The 22,504-nt window shown below is 38.1% G+C and overlaps 1 protein-coding gene across 3 annotated transcripts in view; it reads right to left on the bottom strand.

The window, feature by feature from the left end:
• Tti1 (Telo2 interacting protein 1) overlaps nucleotides 1-22,165 on the bottom strand; it is a 35,529-nt gene extending 13,364 nt beyond the window's left edge. The window contains exons 1-6 of one of the 3 annotated variants that reach the window (XM_071672015.1): nucleotides 22,034-22,165; nucleotides 18,195-18,334; nucleotides 12,763-12,940; nucleotides 7,884-8,058; nucleotides 3,594-3,782; nucleotides 2,878-3,050 (exon numbers count right to left, since the gene is read on the bottom strand). In XM_071672015.1, the coding sequence (XP_071528116.1) occupies nucleotides 2,878-3,050; nucleotides 3,594-3,782; nucleotides 7,884-8,058; nucleotides 12,763-12,851 (626 nt within the window). In that variant the 5' untranslated portion in view covers nucleotides 12,852-12,940; nucleotides 18,195-18,334; nucleotides 22,034-22,165. Of the gene's footprint in view, nucleotides 1-2,877; nucleotides 3,051-3,593; nucleotides 3,783-7,883; nucleotides 8,059-12,762; nucleotides 12,941-18,194; nucleotides 18,335-21,587; nucleotides 21,877-22,033 lie in introns of those variants that run through there. The other 2 variants (XM_071672014.1, XM_071672016.1) reach the window with 2 other exon arrangements.
• Between the last annotated feature and the right edge of the window lie 339 nt (nucleotides 22,166-22,504).

Genomic DNA, 22,504 nt, shown 5'->3' with positions numbered 1-22,504 from the left:
AGGTAAAGAGGAGATGGAATGAGTACTCTGAAGGATTGCTGAATGTGTTTGATGATGGGATGGCGCATGAAAGTTTTTAGGTCAGGGAAGTATGTGAAGTAAGAGAGTCATGGCAAGTGGTTTGGTGAAGAGAGAAGAGGTGGTGAAAGCCTTGCATACGATGAAATGTGGCAAGGCAGCTTATGTGGATGGTACTGCAGATGGTATTGTTGACTGTTTCATTAGGATTTTCAGTGTATGTATAGATCAAGAGGAAACAGAAGAGGGAGCCAAGCAGGGAGTGCTCATTCTTCTCAAAGGCTCAGACTGTGATGTCTGAATGGGTGTGCATGTAACCATGATGAGAAGATAAGAGAGAGAGAGAGGGGCCCATAGCAAAAGTGCATGCAAGAATATAAATTGAGAGAGTAATGGAAATGATTGAATGCAGAATAAATGAAGAGCAAGGGAGTTTTAGGAAAGGTAGGGATGTGTGGATCAGATTTTTGTAATAAACATGACTGTGGAAAAGTATTTAGCGAAAGGTAAGGAGTTGTATGCAGTTTTTATGGATCTGGAGAAAGATTATGACAGTCGAGTGGAATGCTTTATAGGATTTGTTAAGGATATATGGTACAGGGGACAACTGCTAGATGATGTAAGAGTGGATGGAGAGCTGAGTAAAAGTTTTGGGATACATGTAGGTGTGATGCTGGGCTGTGTGATGTCACCATGGCTTTTTAATATATATATTATGGGAGTGATAAGAGAGACAAAAGCAAAACTAGTGAAAAGGGGTGCAGAGATGGAGTGTGGTCATGAGGTATGGTGGCTAGTGGTAAGCGTGTTTGTGGATAATACTGTGTTGTATACGGAGAGTGAAAAGGAGTTGCAGAGGGTTGTAAGTGTGATTCATGATGTGTAAGCGTACGAGATTGAAGGTAAATGCAAGTAAAAGTAAAGTAATGGTGTCTAAAAGGAAACAGAGTGAAAGTATAGATTTTGTTAAACCATACAGAGTGGAAGAAGAAAGTGTACTAAACTGTGCTGTGAATATGGGAGGAAAAAGACTGGAAAAAGTGAAGGGATTTAAGAATCTGGGAGCTGTCTTGGGTAAGTGTGGTGATATGGAAGGAGAGATAAGGGAGAGAGCAGTACAGGGTAGAAGAGTCATTGGGTCCCTTAATAGAATAATGAAGGGTAGAGGTTTAAGTTTGGAAGTGAAGAGAGGATCAAGGTACAGCATAGTCCTCCCAACCCTGACCTATACAGCTGACACATGGATGTGGAAAAAGGCACAGAGGTCAAGAATCCAGGCTGTGGAAATGAACTACTTGAGAAGAGCATGTGGTGTGACTAAATGGAATGAAGAAAGAAAAGAAAAGTTGTATGCAAGATGTAGTATGGCAAAGAATGGAAAGGGAGTGAATTGTGGAGTGGTAGAATGAGTAACACAATATTTTGAGGTGGTTTGGGCGTGTGGAAAGAATCCAAGACTCAGAGTTCACAAGGAGAGTGTATGATATTACAATCAAAGGGGCTGTTGTGAGTGGAAGACCACCTGTAACATGAGAAAATATGGTGGAGGAATACTGGAGGGAGAGAAACAGAGGGAGAATGCGAAAAATGGTGTATGAGAGGGAGGTATGAAAGGACAGGGATAAGTGGAGACTCTTTTTCCATGGCCATCCTTTGATGGGAGTTTCTGAAGGGAGCAGGTGTCAGATATATAAATAGATGGGTAGTATCTTTGAGGAAAGAAACCTGGATGACCTGGCTTGAGTGAAACAAGGCTCAAGGGTAAGGGGAACACAGGGTTTGGAAATGGCTTAGGAGTAAAGTCAGAGGTTGGTGAGAGGACAAGGGATAAGGAAGAAGAAGCACTACCCTAGAGCAGGAGTTGTGGGAGTGTGTGATAAAATGTAAGGAAGTAAATCCGAGAATGATGTCGGTAAAACTGAAGGTGGATGATGAGAGATGGGTGATTAATGGTGCTTAAGCACCTGGCCATGAGAATAAAGTTCATAAGAGGAAAATATTTTGAGAACATCTGAGAGAGTGAGTATGCAGTTTTGATGTAAAAGACTGGGTATTAGTAATGAGTGATCTAAATACATAGGTATGTAATATGACAGTTGAGAGTATAAATGGGGTGCATGGGATATTCAGTGTTATGAATGGAAATGGTGAAGAGCTTGTGGAGTTGTTACTGAAAATGACTGGTGATTGGGAATACCTGACTCAAAAAGAGGAATAAACTTATGTATACATATGTGAGTAGTATGGTCACTGGACATTATTAGATTAAATATTCATTGATAAATAAGTAAAAAGGAGACTTTTAGGTGTAAGTGCTGAGAGGGACAGATGGTGGGAAGTCTGATTCTGATCACCATCTTGTGGAGGCGAGGGTGAAGGTTTGTAGATGTTTTCAAAAAAGAGGAAACAATGTCAAGGAGAAGAGAGTGGTGAGGGAAAGTGAGCTTGGAAAGGAGATTTGTGTCAAGAAATTCCAGGAGAGATTGAGCATAGAATGGCAAAAGGTGACAGTAAATGAAGCAAGTGGGCACACTGTTCAGTGGTCAGCCAACAGGACAATGAAATCATCTCTGGGAGGGTAATGCTATTTGCTAGATGACAGACCTGCTGTGAATTAAGCCACTACTGTTGAATGGATGGTTAGTGAAGGATGGAGGATTATCAACGTCATCAGCAGGAAAGGGGTTAGAAGATTATGAACCCTGGGGATCAAGAGATCTCTCCACTTGTGGGACAGACAGACCCTAGGGAGAAACATGTAATCATGAAAAAGGTAAAAGTACACACGTTTAGTACAAAAAAATCGAAACATATAAAGAACTATACTTTATATCATTATGTACAGGTAATATCATCTACCTGCAACAACTGGAAATTAGTTGTTGTGCCCACTGTACAAGACTAAGTCGTACCCTCCAGTGTGAGTGAGTAACCAGCTTGGTTATTGACTGTACCAATAGTAAGAGGTTGTCTCCCGTTTTTTGTGCCCACTCTTCAGTGATCTGTATATTTGGCATCTTTGGAGGTATGGCCTGTAAAATGAAAGAATGATATTAAGAAAAAAATTTCAACTATGAAAAACAAAAAACAAAAAGGTACATAACATCATTAATGCTTCCCATGGCACAATATTACAATAAAGCCATGGTCCTCTGAAAGGGAAAATATCACTGTTAAGCAAGTAGATATCTCAAGAGAGAAGAGAGACATATCATAAAAAAATGCTGGTGATCTAAGCGGAGGATCAGAAACAGAAACAGACGCATTTAAGTTCTGGTATGATCCATTCAAAGGTTCTATATGTAATGTTTCTACAAAACTGGTTTGTACACTTTCTTCCACATCAAAAGTTAATGAAAGGCGGACTGGGTGTCAGGAATCCATCCTGGTTTTTCTTATATGCTATTATGTTGACTTTGTGTAGATACACTGTTCATGCATCTTTCCAGAAACATATCTGTGCATACTGGGGTAAAGGTGTCCCCCCCCCAAGAAAAAAAATTAAGTATCTATAGTACACAATAAACCTCATGGAGCAGTTTAGGATAAAAGAATTTCATCAAAACTTCTCATACCTCTTGTTCCAGTTCATTTTGTTGAGATGACTGCTTCCTTTTCTTGCTACCTTCAAGGGCTTCTTCACCAAACAACTGTTTCTGAAGCTGGATTTCTGTCTTGCTTTCCCCAAGTCCAAATGTATGCTCCTCTAGAAAGTTATCTCGCATCACCAACATAACAAAGTAACTCCAGGTATCAATAGCAGCCTGTAAATAGTTAAAGCAAGAAGCAATAGCACACAGTGAGCTCAGTAACATAAAAACAAGACAACTGTCTCTACAATATATGGTGTTTGAAAGAAAGACACTTCATTTACCTCCATCAGTTTATCAAGAGTCACCATTTCCATTAATATTACTGAATGGCCCATGACTGCTCCCCATTATACCCACAACAACCACATTACTTACCTTCACATTTAAATTACCCATAACTAATGCCCAGTCTCTTACATCAAAACAGATGACACTCATTCAGCTGCTCCCAAAACACTCGCCTCTCATCATCTTTCTTCTCATGGCCTGGTGCCATCCACTTCCAGTTTTACCCACATTAATCTAGAATTTACTTCCTTACACTCTTTCATACACTTACATAACTCCTGCTTCAGGATTAGTACTAATCTCTCCTTTGCTCCTGTCTTCTCACCAACCCTTTACTTTACTTGAGACATTTCCAAACCATTACTCTTTCGACCCATGAGCTTTGTTTTGCTCAAAACCAAAACATTTACGTTTCTTTCCACAAACATACTACTTATCTCTCCTCTCTTCTCATCTTGGTTACATCCACACACATTTAGAAATGCCACCCCGATCCTTTACACACAAAATAGGCACAAGTAGGTAAAATAGGTAATTCCACGAAGCAAACTGTATACAAAACTGCATTGAAAAAAGTACAATAAAAAAGAAATATGTTCTTCTCAGGGCAGAGAAGCCGCAATTCTATGCTGCAAAACTCGGTCGGTATGTGCTTCTTTAAGTAATTCGCCAAATTTTCACTGCACTTATGGGTGCAGCCAAGCTTTATGCATTCATTGCACTGTTACTAGTTACATTTAATGTTCAGAATTGACTGTCACTTCCCTATATCATCCACTGAATTGTTAAAGATCATACACAAATTTACATTTGGCTTATGTAACCAAGCAGGTAAGCCAAACAATTGAAAACAATCTTCCCATGTCATGTAACCATAACGATGAACAGCTGGGTTGTGGCATTATAGACAGCAAGTATAACCAAGATGATTGTCTAGAGTGACTACAAGGTACTGATGACAATGTAGACTCTTGTAGCTTTAAACATAGGATTTGAAGTTGTTTGCCTTATCGTATGTTGTACCTATGATGACTGGAACTGAGGCCACTAGCACTGAAGTCTTATGCCATTATGACAGCTGGAACTAAATCTGTTAGCACTGTTCTCTAATTTAGTTATGATTGAAACTAAAGCAGCTGGTGTTTTGATCTACTGTAGCCATAATGACTGGAACTGAAGCCACTGGTACTGTAGCCATGATGACAGGAACTGAAGTCACAGGCACTGTCTGGTAGGTTAAAAGTCATTCTGCTGAAATACTAGGTGATCCATTGGGTTAAAAGACTGAAACAGTTATTGGTCTACAAGATGATGTTATCCATAGGGTTAGAAGATAAGAATAACTATTAGACTTGAAAACTATTGTTTGAGGGAAGCACAGCTATATAGTAAAGCTGGGAACAGTCAGCCAATAGTATATTGAGCTGGCTTTCAAGAAAACAAATTGCATTGATGTGATGAAACAGTGAAGTAATTGTGAGTGACTGGCATGGCAGCTGGCTATGAAATTGGCCAACCGCTTTTTCTCATTGCTGTGGAGGGTAGTGTCAAGCATCTTTTGGGTAAAATTATGTAGAGGACATTGTCAAATGCTTTGTTGATGTCTATTGCCACTAGTATTGTGCAGGATGGGGGTTGTGATTGGTTGAAACCATCTGTGTTGTTAGATGTCAGTGTGTGGTAGAGTGGTGGTGGAGTGGTTGGGTCTACAGCCATGTTGTGTTGGTGAGAGGGGAATATTTTTGCCTGTTTCTCTTGTGGATCCGTGTTCCACAGAGGAGGGATACTGAATATAGAAACAATGTAGGGTATCAGGGGAATGTGGAGTTGGTGTGTTTGGGCACTTAAAAATTGGCATTAAGATAAGAGTGGTTGAAAATGTATGTTAGTGCCTGAATTGCAACTGGTCCAAAGAAAGTTTGATGTATTGTCAGGGCCTGTTGCAGGAGAGTTTCTTCAAGGTTTTAATTCCACTGCTTGTATCAGTGATGGTGGGTGTGTACTAATTTCTCGATGGATTATGCGTAGGTTTTCCATGACTTCCCTATTTAGGAATGAGGTTGGTTTGTGGATGATTTTGATTACTATTTCATGAGTATGTTTGTGTGTTCTTTGGGAGTAGAAACTTCACTGGAATGGGTAAGAATTGCTTCAAGAGTTGGGACTGGATTAGTACAGTTAAGGTGGATCTTCTTTAACCCTTCTGTTGCATAGTTTGGCTATAGCTTAACAAACATTTACACCAACTGAATACAAAATTCAGATTTACCTCAAGGCTACAGAAATAAGATTCCCTATACAGCAACACTTGGGAATATCCATGTACTTGAAACACCTGCGAAATCTGCATGCATGTTGCCATCTGTGCTCTATTCTGTGAAACCTGGATTTTGTATGCCCAAAGTGAATGACCTCACTTTATACAGTTTGAAAAATATACATATCTCAGGAAAATTGTTGAGCAGTATTTTACAATTTGTACAGTACTTTGGATATGACTACCACACAAAAATGTGCAGTGAATGATTAGCTATAAAATAAAAATCAAGTGAAAATAAAAACTTATTTTTCTTTAAAGAATTGCCAATTTTGCAGGTACATACAGAGAATCTATATAAACACAACTTTTTTTATATCTCAGATATTCTTATCTTAGATACATGAGAGTGAATATGGCAACTACAGAACATTGGATACAGAAGTGAATCATAGGGTGGGTGAGGGGAGTGAAGGTTTTGGGAACACTGAAGACTGTGTGGAGAAAACTATCTAGGAAGGCAAAAAAATGGGTATGTTTGAGGGAATAGTAGTCCCATCAGCATTACATGGCTGTGAAGCATGGGCTATAGATAAAGCTATGCAGAGGATGGATATGTTAGAGTTGGAAATGAAAAGTTTGAGATCAATGTGTTGTGTGAGGTGGTTTGATCAAGAACATAATGAAAGGGTAGGAGAGAAGTGTGGTAATAAAAAGAGTGAGGTTGTGTGAGCTGAAAATGGTGTGCTGAAATGGTTTGGACATACGGAGAGAATGAGAGAGGAAAGGGTGACTAAGATGATAAATGAGTCAGAAGTGGAGTGAACAAGGAGAATGGGAAGACAAACGTGGAGATGGAAGGATGGAGTGAAAAAGATATTGAGCAATCGAAGCCTAAACATGCAGGAGGGTGAAAGGCATGCACAGGATAGAGTGAATTACCCAATGCCGCAATGTTGGTTTCATATCCCTCTTGTATAGGTATTACTTTGATTTTTCCTCTCAAGAGCTGGATGCTTGTATGCTCCCACTGCTAGCTAGACCATGCAATACTCTGCAAGCTGTTGCATCATGTAATTACTGTGTGGCAGTTGGCAACTCAAGGATGGGCCATTTTGACAACTCTTTCTTTCCATACACCTTAAAGATTTGGAACTCTCTACTTTCTCATGTCTTACCCAATAACTATGACCTAGCATATTTCAAAAGATAGGTTTTTCACTTCCTCCAAAATTTGTAAATACTTTCTGTCATATCTACTTTTTTCCTTTCATAATCCTCTCTATAAGTCAATTAAGGCCCAGCCTTGATGTGGACTTTTGTCCGAGACTGGAGCCTCCAACGTAAGAAAAAAAGAAATACTGGGGTCAATGAACTGTCAATGGATTAAACCTGCTCAATAGGAGTAACAAATGAAGAAAAGTAGAACAGTAAGTAACAGAAGAATAGAATCAAATGAAAGTAGCAACACTGGGAAGAGCAATGATCGTAATTATGTGATTTGAAAACACATCAATGTGACAGACTGCTAAATTTCTCTTATCATTACCCAAGTCATTCATAAATGGGAGTAAGAAGTAAATTATCTAATAAGATGTGAATATTTAGCAGGAAAATTGATGAAAGTAAGGCAGCAGCACATGAGTGATGTATCTGTGAAACACAGCTTAGTGGATGTAATACTCCAAACATTACAGTTTCTACTAAGTAATGTTGCTGATACTCACTGCAGTAACCTTGTGACCCTGTTTTTCATCAGCAGTGGCAACTTTTGTTAAACCAATGACAATGCCAGGCAGGAAATTGGCAAATGTACAACTAAGGATATTCTGCTGCTCTGCGGTGAGGGTGCTAAATGATTTCTGTAGGCCCAAGGCTGACAAAGTTTCCAAGGCTTGTAATCTGAAACAACAATAATTAGCAAATTATTGCTGCATAAATTCTAGAAAGTATCAAAACAAGAAAGGTGTATAGTAGCAAATCACTTCTTTATCATATCACATTGCTCATGGGAGAAACCAAAGACATTAGTTTTTTTCCCTTGAACTAAGAGATATAGTATGATTTAGATTTCATGGCAATATGTTGACAGAAGGCAACTCAGTACAAACATTTCAGATAATGAAGTTATCTAAATTTTCCTTCCCTTTATCATGATAGTGGACACTGGTAGATAATTTCAAAATAACTTCATAATTAGATGTCAGGGTACTCTGCACAGTGAGAACCTTATGATGTTGCAATGGCTTGGCAAGTATTAGTCAGTAATTTGGACAGTGTGTTGGATGTGTAATAGAAAGCAGAGAAAAATAAAGATTTTTATGATGTGATCATCTAATCATAATGTTATGATCATTGAAAGGTTAGCTCTTTACATGTGCGCATCTGTTGTAAATATCTATATTCATTGTCATTCCAAAGGTAATGAGACATGTTATTGACAAAATGGATCAGAGGGTTGCTGCTAAGACCTAATGTAATTCTTTGATATATCTAAGTCCATTTATTGATTATGGAAATAAAATGATCAGTATATAATAACACTGGAACATGGGAATAGTTAACAATCATGTAAGAGCAAGCAAGTTCAAGTCATGATCCACAAAATTCACTTCTAATGTATGAAAGCTATTTTTACAGTCAAAAGAGAAGTAACTTTTCTGTTTTCTGGTTCAAGAATATGTTTGAATACAAGGTTACAGCTCTCATATTTCATCTATACCCAAGTCCTCAGTATGAATAATTCCCAGATTCTCCTGAAATTCATACAGTCAAACTCCATTTACTATATTGTAGAAGCAATCATGGCCTGAACATGCAGGAGGGTGAAAAGCGTGCAAGGAATAGAGGGAATTGGAATGATGTGGTATACTGGGGTCGGCGTGCTGTCAGTGGATTGAACCATGGCATGTGAAGCGTCTGGGGTAAACCATGGAAAGTTTTGTGGGGCCTGGATGTGGAGAAGAAGCTGTGATTTCAGTGCATTAGACATGACAGCTAAAGACTGAGTGTGAAAAAATTGGCCTTTTGTCTTTTCCTAATGGAACCTTGCATGCACGAGGGGAAGGGGGGGGTACCATTTCACGTGTGGCGGAGTGGTGACAGGAATGGTTGACGGCACCAAGTATGAATATGTACATGTGTATATATGTATGTCTGTGTATGTATACGTTGTAATGTATAGGTATGTATATGTGCGTGTGGGCGTTTATGTATTATACATGTGTATTGGGGTGGTTTGGGCCATTCTTTCATCTGTTTCCTTTTGCTACCTCACTAATGTGGGAGACAGCAACAAAGTATATAAAAAAAAATCTTGGTTAGCACTGTTTTATTTAATAGTTTCATTGTAACATTCTCTCCTGTCAGCATTTTTTCTTTTTTTCTACAAAACAACAAATCAAAATTATCAAAAGCCATCAAGTAATTCAAAAGTCCCACCCAGGAACACACAACCTGCATTAATTTCTTCAGCTTTGAGCACTCTCCTCTTGGTCAGGTGTACAACAGCCTTAAGGATTTATTTCTTGTACTTCTACTTACATTTGTGCAAGACACCCCTAGTATCTAGAAAAAACGTGCACACATTAGCGCTGGTAATGCAGACATTAGCTTGGATATGAAAAAGCAGGTTATAAGGTATAATAAGGCTCTTTAAATTCATGTTCAAACCACCATGGTAGGTTTATTTCTCATATTTTTACTTTTTTATGTGCACAACTGACCCACAATATTTGGTAAAAGACCTGCAAGTGCTTTCGCATACTGTGAGCTGTATTCAAGGAATGTAGTTGGCAGTAGTTGGGAGGCAGCCATCGAACAGGAAGGTATATTACTGGTACTACCCACCTAGGTATCAGGAGAGTTAGTGACAAATGCATAGTGAGCCAGCACTGTACAGGTTGTCAAGTTGCACTCCTCTGACCCACTTAGCTATCTTTTCTTTCTGCCTCACCTATATGTGGACTGCTGGCATTCTGTCCACAAACATGCAATCTCTCCTAGTAACATGTATAACTTTACAACACTTAACTCACACAACTCATTCTTCATAAGTCTAGATTTTCCTGCAGTAAGCACTATATGCTAACCCTGTCTTTTGGCAAACAAAGTAGGATAAAATAGATAAAAGTTGTAGGAAGGAACATTAGACAGGAGCATTAAGTAAAAGTAGTAGGTAGGAACATTTATGCGTGAGCATTAGGCAGAAGTAGTACAATGAAACATTAGGTAGAAGTGCTCGACAGGAACATAATGTAAGATCCTCTGCAAATACTGCGCAGGAGTTGCCTTCTTCCTGATGCCCTGTTATGGGTGAGGCACTAAAAGACTTAGAAGCAGTCCACCAATTATGGAGACTCTTGCCATGGTCATCCCCTTGAGGGAGTTCCTGAAGGCAAAGGGCATCAGAGATACAGATGAATAGATAGCACTTAAGGAAAAGTATCAGGTTGGATGTGGAAATACAGTTCATAAGGTGTACAGACAGTGCTTACCTTATCCTGCTCTGATCTAATACAGTATTAGTGAGTACTGTACCACAGTGAAGATCTCATATATAACTTATAGGTGAGCAATGGTGCTATCTGTGTGCATCTCCATTGGAGCCATTATAACTGCCTTGTTTAGTGCTCATTCTGACTTGTGTGCTAATAAAGCTATTTCTGTACTGTCTTGCTCTTACTAAGGATGGCTGGCTGGCTGGTTGGTGAGAGGAACTTCAAACAAAAGGAACCAAAATAGATTTTTATATTATACACAGAGGCAGCATGAATGTATTCCCTTGCTAAAGAATACTGTGCACTTGTTTGGCTAATCATAAGGGTCAACACCACAGGACAACAGTGAATCTTGGCCTGGAGTAACCATATCCTTGTTCATGGTAGCTGCTGTACCAGGTATGTAATATTTTGCCGTTACTAATGGTCCACACATCTTAACAAAATGTCATGGATGCTTCCACTTTCATCATTCCAACTTTTGTTGATAAATTTGGTTATAAAATTCAAAACATAGAAAATCAAGTCAAAGAAAAACACACAACACAAACAAAAAATAGCTTTGCTAACCAAAAAAAATCCCTATCAAAGCTGGTTATGATAGTTGACCTGTCTCCAGGCATGGCATTCCATAAAAAAATAACAAAGGTATAGTCAGTTTGTGTCCAGTAAACCAAGAACAAAGGAAAATAACACTGAACAGACAATGAGATGGGCATAAACCAAAAAGGGGACATTATCAAACATGTCATTTCATTGTCAACCAAACAAAGGGGACATTATCAAACATGTCATTTCATTGTCAACCAAACAAGTGAAATAAATGATGATGGCTTGCTACACCCGCCTTGTCACCCTCGCTCAGTAACATTATAGGCCTAGGATTGTTACTGTAAGGCCATTTAGCCACTATGAATGAACATCAGCCAACCATTTATATATTACGGTGGTTGTTGTGGGTCAATTCTCATTAAATATCTTTTTTTCGGGTGGGGCTTAAATTGCGTTTTAACTCCCTATGAGCAAGCGCTACAAATACTGTACATGGTTCTGCCCAAACGGGAGAAATCAGCAGAACTCGGGCTTAATATGTGTAATTTTATAATCGGTTATTTCAACAATGAAAAATTGAATAAAGGGAATGAATTACAGTTATCACATACAAGAACAATAAAAGTAGGTAGTAGCTGGTAGGCAACCACCCATCAGGAAGACATATTACCAGTACTACTTGCCTAGGTATTGGGAGGGTTAATGATGGCTGTGTAGTTAGCCACCACTTCAGTGGTGGCCAAGTTGCACTCCTCTGACCCACATAACAGTCTTTTCTTTCCACCTCACCTGCACATGACTGCTGGTATTCTGTCCACAAGCATATAATCTCTCCTAGTCACAAATAACACTTGACAACACATAACTCACACAATTAATTCATTGCAACTCTAGATTTTTCTGCTGTCAGTGCTTTACTTTACCCATGCCTTTTGGCAAAATGGAAGGAGCAATAGACAAAATTAGCAGGTAGGAACATTAAACGGGAGCTTTAAATAATAACATTGGGTAAAAGTAGTAGATAGGAGCATTAGCTGGGAGTACTAAGGAGTAGTAGTAGGTTGTAACACTAAACAGGAACAGTAGGTAGACACATTTGGTAGGAGCCTATGAAAACATTGCACTTGAGTTGCCCTCTACCAGAGGCCTGTTAAGGGCAAGGCATTAAAGGCTTAAAAGCAGCACTAGAGTTCAACAGATATGGAGACTCTTTAGCCATGAACATCCCCAAGAGGGAGTTCCAAAAGGGAACTGGCATTAGAGATATAGACATAAAAGAAAAATAAAGTAATCTGAACATAATCATTATCAATTTGTTACCATTATCATCAACAACATTATCATTATCATATAACAATAGACACATATTCTTTTTCAAAAACAAACTACGATCCAACCTCACCAAAGGTGACTTTTCACTTGTGGTGTAACCTCAAACAAGAAGAGTTCTGCAAACCCTGAACATATTGATAATGATTTGAAAAAATCTTAAAATCATGAAGATACTTGATCTCTAATGACCTTGACCCATTGGGTCTTACATGGGGCTACTTACTTCAAACTGCGATTCTTTTCCTCCTGTGACAGTTTAAGACACAAGAAGACTGCATGACCAAGTTGTGGCCTAAAAGCATCCCCACACATTTTCTCCTTAACAGAATTTGCACTATTCTTGGCCAGTAAAGACACTGCTTCTAAGGCTGTCTGCTTGCATTCCTCACTTGAATCACCCACTTTAAAAAGACAAATTTTGAAAGTTTTAATATACAAATAAAGATTTTCAGTCTAATGATATAAAGTCAAGAGTTTATCCTCACATTCAGGCTAAAACTTTACAAAACTGTAGCCCTTCCCAGCAAAATTTTCATAAAGTAAGGGTAAGTACCCAACTTGTCTATGACTTAGCAAAGTCTATTTTGTGAAGTGTTCTGTGTAATGAGAAACTAAGGGTATGATAGATAAAAAGCAGCAAGTTTGGTTGAGACACTTGCTTTTCCTTAATAAGGTGAGCATAAGCTATATCAGCTATCACATCATGTTTTGATATCAAACTGATTCTAAAGTACAAAGTAAGCGAAAAAGTCAACAAAAAAGTTACCCAAAAATCATCCAAAATTTCTTAAAACTGATGGTTGACATAAGAATTACACATAAAAAGATTCTCCCTGTTACCTAAGCTCACTATGTGGCTGCAGTTCACATTACTGTTTATCAGGAGTCTGGGTATACTTCTCCAGAATAAACAAAACAAAGAGGTAGGTCATATGGCAATGTCTTCCCTAACTATGAGGCATAGAAAAGTATTTCAGTATAAAAGTTATTCTAGGCTGAGAAGCATGATAAGGGCAGCATCTTTCTTAAATGGTGAATCACCCTCAAATAGCCACTCACGCACCATCCTTCCAGATACTGTTCAGCAAAGGTTATTGATTTCAGAACAGAGACTAAATGTTGCCTGTCTCTAGGATAATCTCTTCATTCAATTCTTGGTTTGATCACTCCTGTTCTGAGGCTATTTGGGAAAGAGACCAAGTATAACAGGGTTGGAAAACTTTCCTTCCTCTATCCCTCATTCAACTTTCATCTCTGCTTGAAATCACAGCAAATGAGTCATTCACAAAGGGAGGTATTTTATCAAAAGGAAGAGTTTTAACTTATATTCTTCCCTTTCATTTCTGACTAAAAGATCTCTCACAACTTCAAGCAATTTTCACTTATCAGCCTTTTCTAAGGTGACATTATATCATTTATTTTATCATGCTTAATCGCCGTCTCCTGTGTTGGCGAGGTAGCGCAAGGAAACAGACGAAAGAAATGGTCCAACCCACCCACATACACATGTATATACATAAACACACACACACACACACACACACACACACACACACACACACACACACACACACACATACCTATACATTTCAACATATACATACACAGACATATATATATATATATATATATATATATATATATATATATATATATATATATATATATATATATATATATATGTCTGTGTATGTATATATATATATATATATACACATGTACATATTCATACTTGCTGCCTTCATCCATTCCTGTTGCCATGCCGCCACACATGAAATAGCGAGGCACATGCCTTGCAACCATATAACATTGCTGGAACCACTATTCCTTCAAACATACCCAATGTTGCTTTCTGAGATAACATTCTCGCCTTCCACACATTCTTTAACGATTCCAGAACCTTTGCCCCCTCTTCCACCCTGTGACTCACTTCCACGGTTCCATTCACTGCTAAATCCACTCCCAGATATCTAAAACACTTCCCTTACTCCAGTTTTTCTCCATTCAAACTTACCTCCCGATTAACTTGTCCCTCATCCCACTGAACTTAATAACCTTGCTCTTATTCACATTTACTCTCAGCTTTCTTCTTTCACACACTTTACCAAACTCAGTCACCAACTTCTGCAGTTTCTCACCCGAATCAGCCACCAGCGCTGTATCATCAGCGAACAACAACTGACTCACTTTCCAGCCCTCTCATCCACAACAGATGCATACTTGCCCCTCTCCAAAACTCTTGCATTCACCTCCTTAGCAACCCCATCCATAAACAAATTAAACAACCATGGAGACATCACGCACCCCTGCCACAAACCGACATTCACTGGGAACCAATCACCTTCCTCTCTTCCTACTTGTACACATGCCTTACATCCTCGATAAAAACTTTTCACTGCTTCTAGTAACTTACCTACCACACCATATACTATTAATACCTTCCACAAAGCATCTCTATCAACCCTATCATATGCCTTCTCCAGATCCATAAATACTACATACAAATCCATCTGTTTTTCTAAGTATTTCTCACATACATTTTTCAAAGCAAACACCTGATCCACACATCCTCTACCACTTCTAAAACCACACTGCTCTTCCCCAATTTGATGCTCTGTACATGCCTTTACCCTCTCAATCAATACCCTCCCATATAATTTCCCAGGGATACGCAACAAACTTATACCTCTGTAATTTGAACAATCACCTTTTTCTCCTTTGCCTTTGAAAATGGCACTATGCATGCATTCCACCAATCCTCAGGCACTTCACCATGAACCATATATATATGAATATCCTTACCAACCAATGAACAACACAGTCACCCCCTTTTTTTATAAATTCCACTGCAATACCATCCAAACCCACTGCCTTGCCGGCTTTCATCTTCCGCAAAGCTTTCAATACCTCTTCTCTGTTTACCAAACCATTCTCCCTGACCCTCTCACTTTACGCACCATCTCAACCAAAACACCCTATAGCTGCCACTCTATCATCAAAGACATTCAACAAACCTTCAAATTACTCACTCCATCTCCCTCTCCCCACTACTTGTTATTACCCCCCATTAGCCCCCTTCACCGATGTTCCCAGTTGTTCTCTTGTCTTACGCACTTTATTTACCTCCTTCCAAAACATCTTTTTATCCTCCCTATTATATAATGATACTCTCTCACCTCAACTCTCATTTGCACTCATGCACTTTTCTCTTGACCTCTTGCCTCTTTCTTTTATACATCTCCCAGCCATTTGCACTACTTCCGTGCAAAAATTGTCCAAATGCCTCTCTGTTCTGTTTCAATAACAATCTTACTTTTTCAACCCTATACTCACTACACTTTCTAATCTGCCCACCTCCCACCTATTTTTCTAGCTGATTAAGTCACTGTTCCAGGTAGCCTTATTTCCTCTAACTCCAGCATGGATGCATCAAACATTCTTCTGCCCCTACTAGCCTGCTAACTAATCTTTTGTCCCATCTTATCCTTCCAGTAATATCTTTCCACACTGTCCAAAAAGTACTCTTTCTTTGGACACATGCAAGGCCTTTGGGCCAGTTGGTGTCCTTTCTCATGTTATGAAGGAATGTCCTCCACAGGAGCCCATCCTTGTTAAACTGGTTATCTTTTGCCTAAAAATCAGCACTTTTCCTAGAACTTAAAAACAAGCAATGGTACAGCCTAATGCAAAAATATGAGTGTTAAAGAATGAAACTGTTTCTCTCATGCCCAGTGTGTCATGAGACATGAGAGAATCTTCATAATCTCAGGGATTTAAAAGACTCTAACTCCCTATTTTCTGGTAAAGGTAATACCTTTTAACTTCACAAAAAACACTCAGTTCAGAGGAAGTGGCTACAGCTCACTCCAGGTATGCTCCGAGCAATCAGCTGTCGCTTTCCAGTATTGAAGTGTTCATTCCACAGGCTAACCACCTAATAATTCTTTGGAACAAGGATGTTGCCCTATTGATGACTATGATCAGTAAATAAAACAACTTCTCAAAAGAGGATGGATGATAAAGTGCAAAAGAATGACTGGAAAAGTTCAGGGAACAATGTCCCAAAGAAAACAGATTTTCATTCTTTGAAACCCATTACTCACTTCAGGGTCATTTGAACCCACATGTCTGTAAGGTCATTTGCAAATGACATGACTTTCACACTGCAGTATTCAGAGGTAATGAAGGGTCATGTAGGAAGAGACAGAAGAGATTTTGAGAAGAGCTGCTCCTTGAGAATGCAATTGTAAAGCTTGACCCCTTTACTCCTCTCGACACTTATGTGAGCCAGGTGACTCATCTAGATGAACATTTCTGCATCAAGATTCTACCTATATTTCAAGGCTGTGTATCAAGCCTAGGTGATGGCTGACATGGCAGTGTTCAAAAATTTCTTCCCACAGTCAGTCACCATTTAGCCATGCCAATGACAGCATATTTTCATCATTTTTCTACAAAGAAAACTGACCAGCTTATAGCTTGATCTAGAGGACCAGGCAGAAAATTACTCTGAATTACTAGATGATGATCCGTCTTCAGCTCATGTGAAGTGTGATTTCTTTGGACACTAGCTCTTCCAGCATGGAAAACTGATCTATATGAAGCACGAGAGAGTGTTTTAGAAAGAAGTGGAGGCAGTGCTGTCAGCAAACACCTAACCTTGACAAGACTGCCTCAGACTGGTGTGGCTAGTAATTTTACATACTTTTGTTATTTTGCTGTTATGAAAAAAAATCATCAACAAGTCAGATTTCATTTGAGAATCTTATAACTGGTTCTCACAGTCTTCTGTGATACAAATGAGATTGTCAGAATACTGAATCAGTGGACTGAACTCACTCATGTTGAGCATGCCAGGAGAGAACAATGTTATGCTGCAGAACTTCTCCATTCAATGCTATCTGATAAGAAAAACTGTTCTATTATTTCTAAAACAATTCTAGATGTTCAGTTTTCTTGCTCTCTGGTGATCATCTCTCATAAACATGATGATGTAATCACTTTAGATTATGAAAATGCACTAGCACTATTTTTTAACAAATTACAATGAGGTTATAATGCCATTACCTTGGAAAGTCTTTGATAACAATCTTAGACTATCTGTCTGATATCCAAAAATATTAGAATTATCTTATATAAAATAAGAGAAATTAATTCATAATATACAATATATTCTTTTCATTTATTCAATAAACATTTATCAAAACAAATATCAATGCTAATATCGTTAAAATATTACATATACAACAGCAATTTTCATCTTTAAACAACATTATTCACATTTTAGTGACTAATCAGAGACAGGAGATTATTTGTGAAGAATTACAAGTGCAGTGTACATTAGAACAATTGAACAGGAAGTCAAAAGGTACTGAGAAGTATTGCTGATGAGGTTAAAAGGTCAATTACTGAGATCGTTTGGAAAGGCAGGAGAGTATAGGTGAGGACAACGACAAAAACAATATACTTTAGTGAAGCAGGGGTGAGCAGGTATATAAAAGTTTAAAGGTATAATGTTAGAGGGAAGCCTCAATCTCCAATGTGACTGAATCATGGTGAATGAACAAGGTTCACTGAAGACCATATGACTAAGAGTATCTATGGGATACCAAGATGAAAAAATTTATATATGTATGCATTTCATGATTTCATTACCTTTCTGAGGGTTTGTTTTGTCTGTAAGAATAAGAAAGAGCCTCAAAAAGAGTTCTTGGAAGAGCGTAAAGTCTTCAATGATGGAGCATCTAAGGACAACATGCAACACTCCAACTAATTCCTCCTGCAGAGTCCATGAACTGAAAAGAAAAGAGTGAGAGAAATCAAAATCACTTATTGAAAGACTTAAAATATCAAGGTTGCACTATGTCCTTACTCCCTTACACTTCTTTCCCACTCACTCTACCCCTCACTTACTAGCTCTTTCAGTCTGTGGGCTACTTCTATTCCTGATCTATGCAAATGACTTGCTAGGAGAATTTGAATCATACTACATTAGGTATGCAAATAATGTTAAATGGACAAGAGAAATAAGAGGTGCTAAGGGCTGTGACAACCTACAAGGAAATAATGACAGATATCTGTTTGTAAAAGGGAATTATGAGCTGACATCCAGCCACTCACCAGAAAACAACAGAGAGGTAAACTGTATACTGGTCAGTATCAATATTTACATACTTGGGAGCAAGATTAATTAAGATAGCACTGTCGTAGGAGACAAACTGGGTATAAAATGAATACTAGGATGAAAGGAGAGAACTGAGGAGCAAATTGTGCAATGAGCTTGTCTGATGGCATACTCATCCCAACTCTGAAGTAAAATAAATTCTAGCTTATGTAGACCAAGATAGATGAAGAATAAGAGCAATACTGATGAATAACAATATGCTGTAGAGCTGAAATTAGCAGACCACATAATGAAGATGAAAGGATATTAGATGTATAAAAACGATCAAAAAAGCACACAGATGGAAGCCTTTGAAGATATCACGTCATAAACAATGTATGATGGTCAAAAGATAAACAGAAGTGCAGTGAAAATACAATAGAAAAAGTCTGAATGTAGGAAGAATGTATGGATGTAGTGCGGGAAATAATTTGGGGACAGAAATGTTTCATATAAAGAAGAATGATTTGTGATTGGGGTGCAAGGAAACTGGTTTGTTTTTGGAGTAAATGGAAACTTCAGTCTTGAGTGATGAATCAACAAATGTTATGTAAAGACGTGTGAAGAGCTTATGTTAGCTTGAAAGAGCATGGTTCACTTAACACACAATACAAAGTTTTAAGATGAGGACATGAGGAGAGGCTGTATGTACCTAAACCACCCTGTATAAATAGGAATGGATTCAAAACTTTAATCAGACCTCTTTTAGGTCTATATTGATCAGTAATGTGAAGCTTGTGTAGATGTACAATCCATGCTTTTGCACCAGTAATCGAATTTCAGCTGATCTTTGATAGGACCTGTATACAACAATTACACAAGTTCTTCATTAACCCTTCAGCCATGGCGTCTAGAAGATATCATGGTATACAGAAGAGTGCAAATGAAATTCAGCAGTATTTGTAATGTAGCAAAGGGAGGGGGGGGGGGGGGGTTCAGCAATATAGTTGATGATCTATTTCAAAATAACACATATGGAACTGATATTGGAAAAGTGGAGATGGCACAATCGTGTAATGATTCTTGAAGCTGTGTTATTCTTAAAAGAGATATCACTGATGAAAACCCTTACTTATCATATTCATTTATACCATAAACACCTCTAAAAATGTCACATCTCTCAAAAGGTATGCCTGAAAAATTACTCCTGAAGTAGCTACCTCATATGCCTGATAGCTGGGCTGTATAAGTGAACAGGGTGCACAGTAAACTTAAATGATATTTCACCAGCTTAAGTTGTACAGAATATCATAGCATTCAAAAAAATGTATTCTAGGTAATAATTATAATGGTCAAGTTGTACAGAATAACATAACATTTTAAAAAGTGCATTCTAGGTAATAATAATACTATACTTATGGATATTCTTAGAATATCTGAGTATGTGTTGCACACAAACAATACCTTGGATATTAGGACTGCTTCAGTGAAAGGGTTAATCCAAACTTATCTCTGATCATCATACATTTCTAACCCATAAATGATATTTCACCAGTTTAAGTTGTACAGAATATCATAGCATTTAAAAAAATGTATTCTAGGTAATAATTATAATGGTCAAGTTGTACAGAATAACATAACATTTTAAAAAGTGCATTCTAGTTAATAATAATACTATACTTATGGATATTCTTAGAATATTTGAGTATGTGTTGCACACAAATAATACCTTGGATATTAGGACTGCTTCAGTGAAAGGGTTAATCCAAATTTATCTCTGATCATCATACATTTCTAACCCATACTTCCTATGACCTTAATATCCCTCCCCACTGATGACTTATTTGACACCAAAATATGCATCAAAACCAGATTTGGAAAATGGCTATTTATGTTTGAAATTCTTTATCTTCATGGTGATTACACAACTAATTATAGAGGACGAATCTATATTATCTTTTGAGCTTAATATCAAATCAGGGAAAATAAGGGGTTAATTAATGTGAAAGTAATACATCTTTACTGAAAAAATATGAAAACCACCTAACCTCCAGAACACTCAAGATTTATCTTGATCTTTAACATTCTAATCGAAACGTACCACTTAGACCCAGTTCTACCACGAAAAAGGCGTCAGATGTCAAAACACACATGATGTCAAGTGAACATGCACATGCAAACCCCAGCAGCAGAAAAATTTAATAAAATTGAATAGAAGCAGTGAGTAAACAGATGTTTTAGACTTCTCCTAAAGGAGATTAGTTAGGTCAATTAAAGTATGTTAAACTAGTGAGGTCAGGTTGGACTAGTTTAGAAATTTATATAAATAAAATATAAAAAGCAATATGTTCAAATGCTCTACTGGTCTGCAGGCACTTATTCAGTACTTACCAAATTAATGACCTTTGTATTTCACCATCATTTCGTTAACTAGGTGAGGTTCTTCTCAGTTCTGTTAATTTCTAAACATTAATCAACTCAACATTTCCTATAATATACATAACCATCCCTACTATCACCATCTTTAACACCATTCTATAAAATATAATGCTCAGATTCATGCTCTGCAACTGCATTCTCTACATGGTAAAATCATCATTTCGCATATCCACTAGTATGATAGAATTGAAAGTCAGAACTGTTCAAAAGATATCAAAAATCATTGGAAAAAATTTAACCAAACCAAACCTAACCTAACCTAGCAATTCTCTAGATATTTGACACGGTAATAATAACCTTTACAAAATACATTAACACAGCAAAACAAAACCATTCAATATCCAAAGCAAATAATGTAGTAGAGTTAACCTAAACTCACAACTACAAACTAATGTCCCGCATGTCGCTCCACCTACACCAATAATATTAAGTGTAAGGAATACCTTTATTTCGGTTTACAGTAATTCTACAAAGAAAAGGGAAAAAAAGGAGGACAAACTCCATACCTTGCTTTTCCACTTTTAAGGAGCAGGGTAACAGGAAATAAGAGGTACTCCTTCAGGTCATTGATGGAGCTAGTGCAGCAGTCTCCACCAGAACTGTCCTCCTTAGCAATCACCCTCTCTACCTCCTGTCTCAGTGCCCTCACACTCTCCACACTTCCTTCTTTCGCCAGACGCACACTGGCGGGCTGGAGCAGAGCAAATGCCTCTTGACGATCCATTTCTGACCAGTCAGGACACAGTTGCTCTTGCCCCAACTAACACTAACATTTGTTTGGACTCACAACCAGGTTTGTTTACCTCGTCAGCTGATGTCATCCGGCGCGATTTTTCGAACCCCACTGGTGGGTGGCATCCTGCAGTACTATGATAGTGCAGAATGAATGGTTTATAATTACAGCAGGATAGAACATTGTATATAATGGGTATAACTGTTCGTTGTCTCTTACCTTAGCACCAGGAATAGAGGAGAATTTGGCCTCGTTGGTTCACATCCACTCTTTAGATGTCATGTATTGTAATGTAACGCACCTAAACCGAAGACACCTATTCCTAACCAGGCCCTGCAGGTCTTTCTTGGATTCCTCTAACTGCTTCAGATGCTATGGTTCAGTCCATTTACATCACATCGACTCCCGCACACATCTTTCCAATCTACTATCCCGTGTATACGTTGTATGAGAGATAAGTGCAGATTCACTAGACAGACTTCTTGAAATATTGTTCAAGATGTCTCTGGGTTAGGGTGCTAATGGAATGTAAAAGGAAAGTCATAACCACATATGGGGAAGGAGACAGGAAAGAGGCACTGAACTGCAGACGAGTATGTTTTGTAAGGTATTGGAAGACAGAGAGCAAATTGATATTTCTCTACAGAGGCTGGATCACCCAAGTTACATAGAGTTACGTAGACACACAGA

The sequence above is a fragment of the Panulirus ornatus genome, chromosome 17 (genome assembly GCF_036320965.1).
Source record: "Panulirus ornatus isolate Po-2019 chromosome 17, ASM3632096v1, whole genome shotgun sequence".
NCBI lineage: Eukaryota > Metazoa > Arthropoda > Malacostraca > Decapoda > Palinuridae > Panulirus > Panulirus ornatus.
The sequence above is the reverse complement of the archived record's forward strand: the minus strand, read 5'-3'. Positions and strand labels throughout refer to the sequence as shown.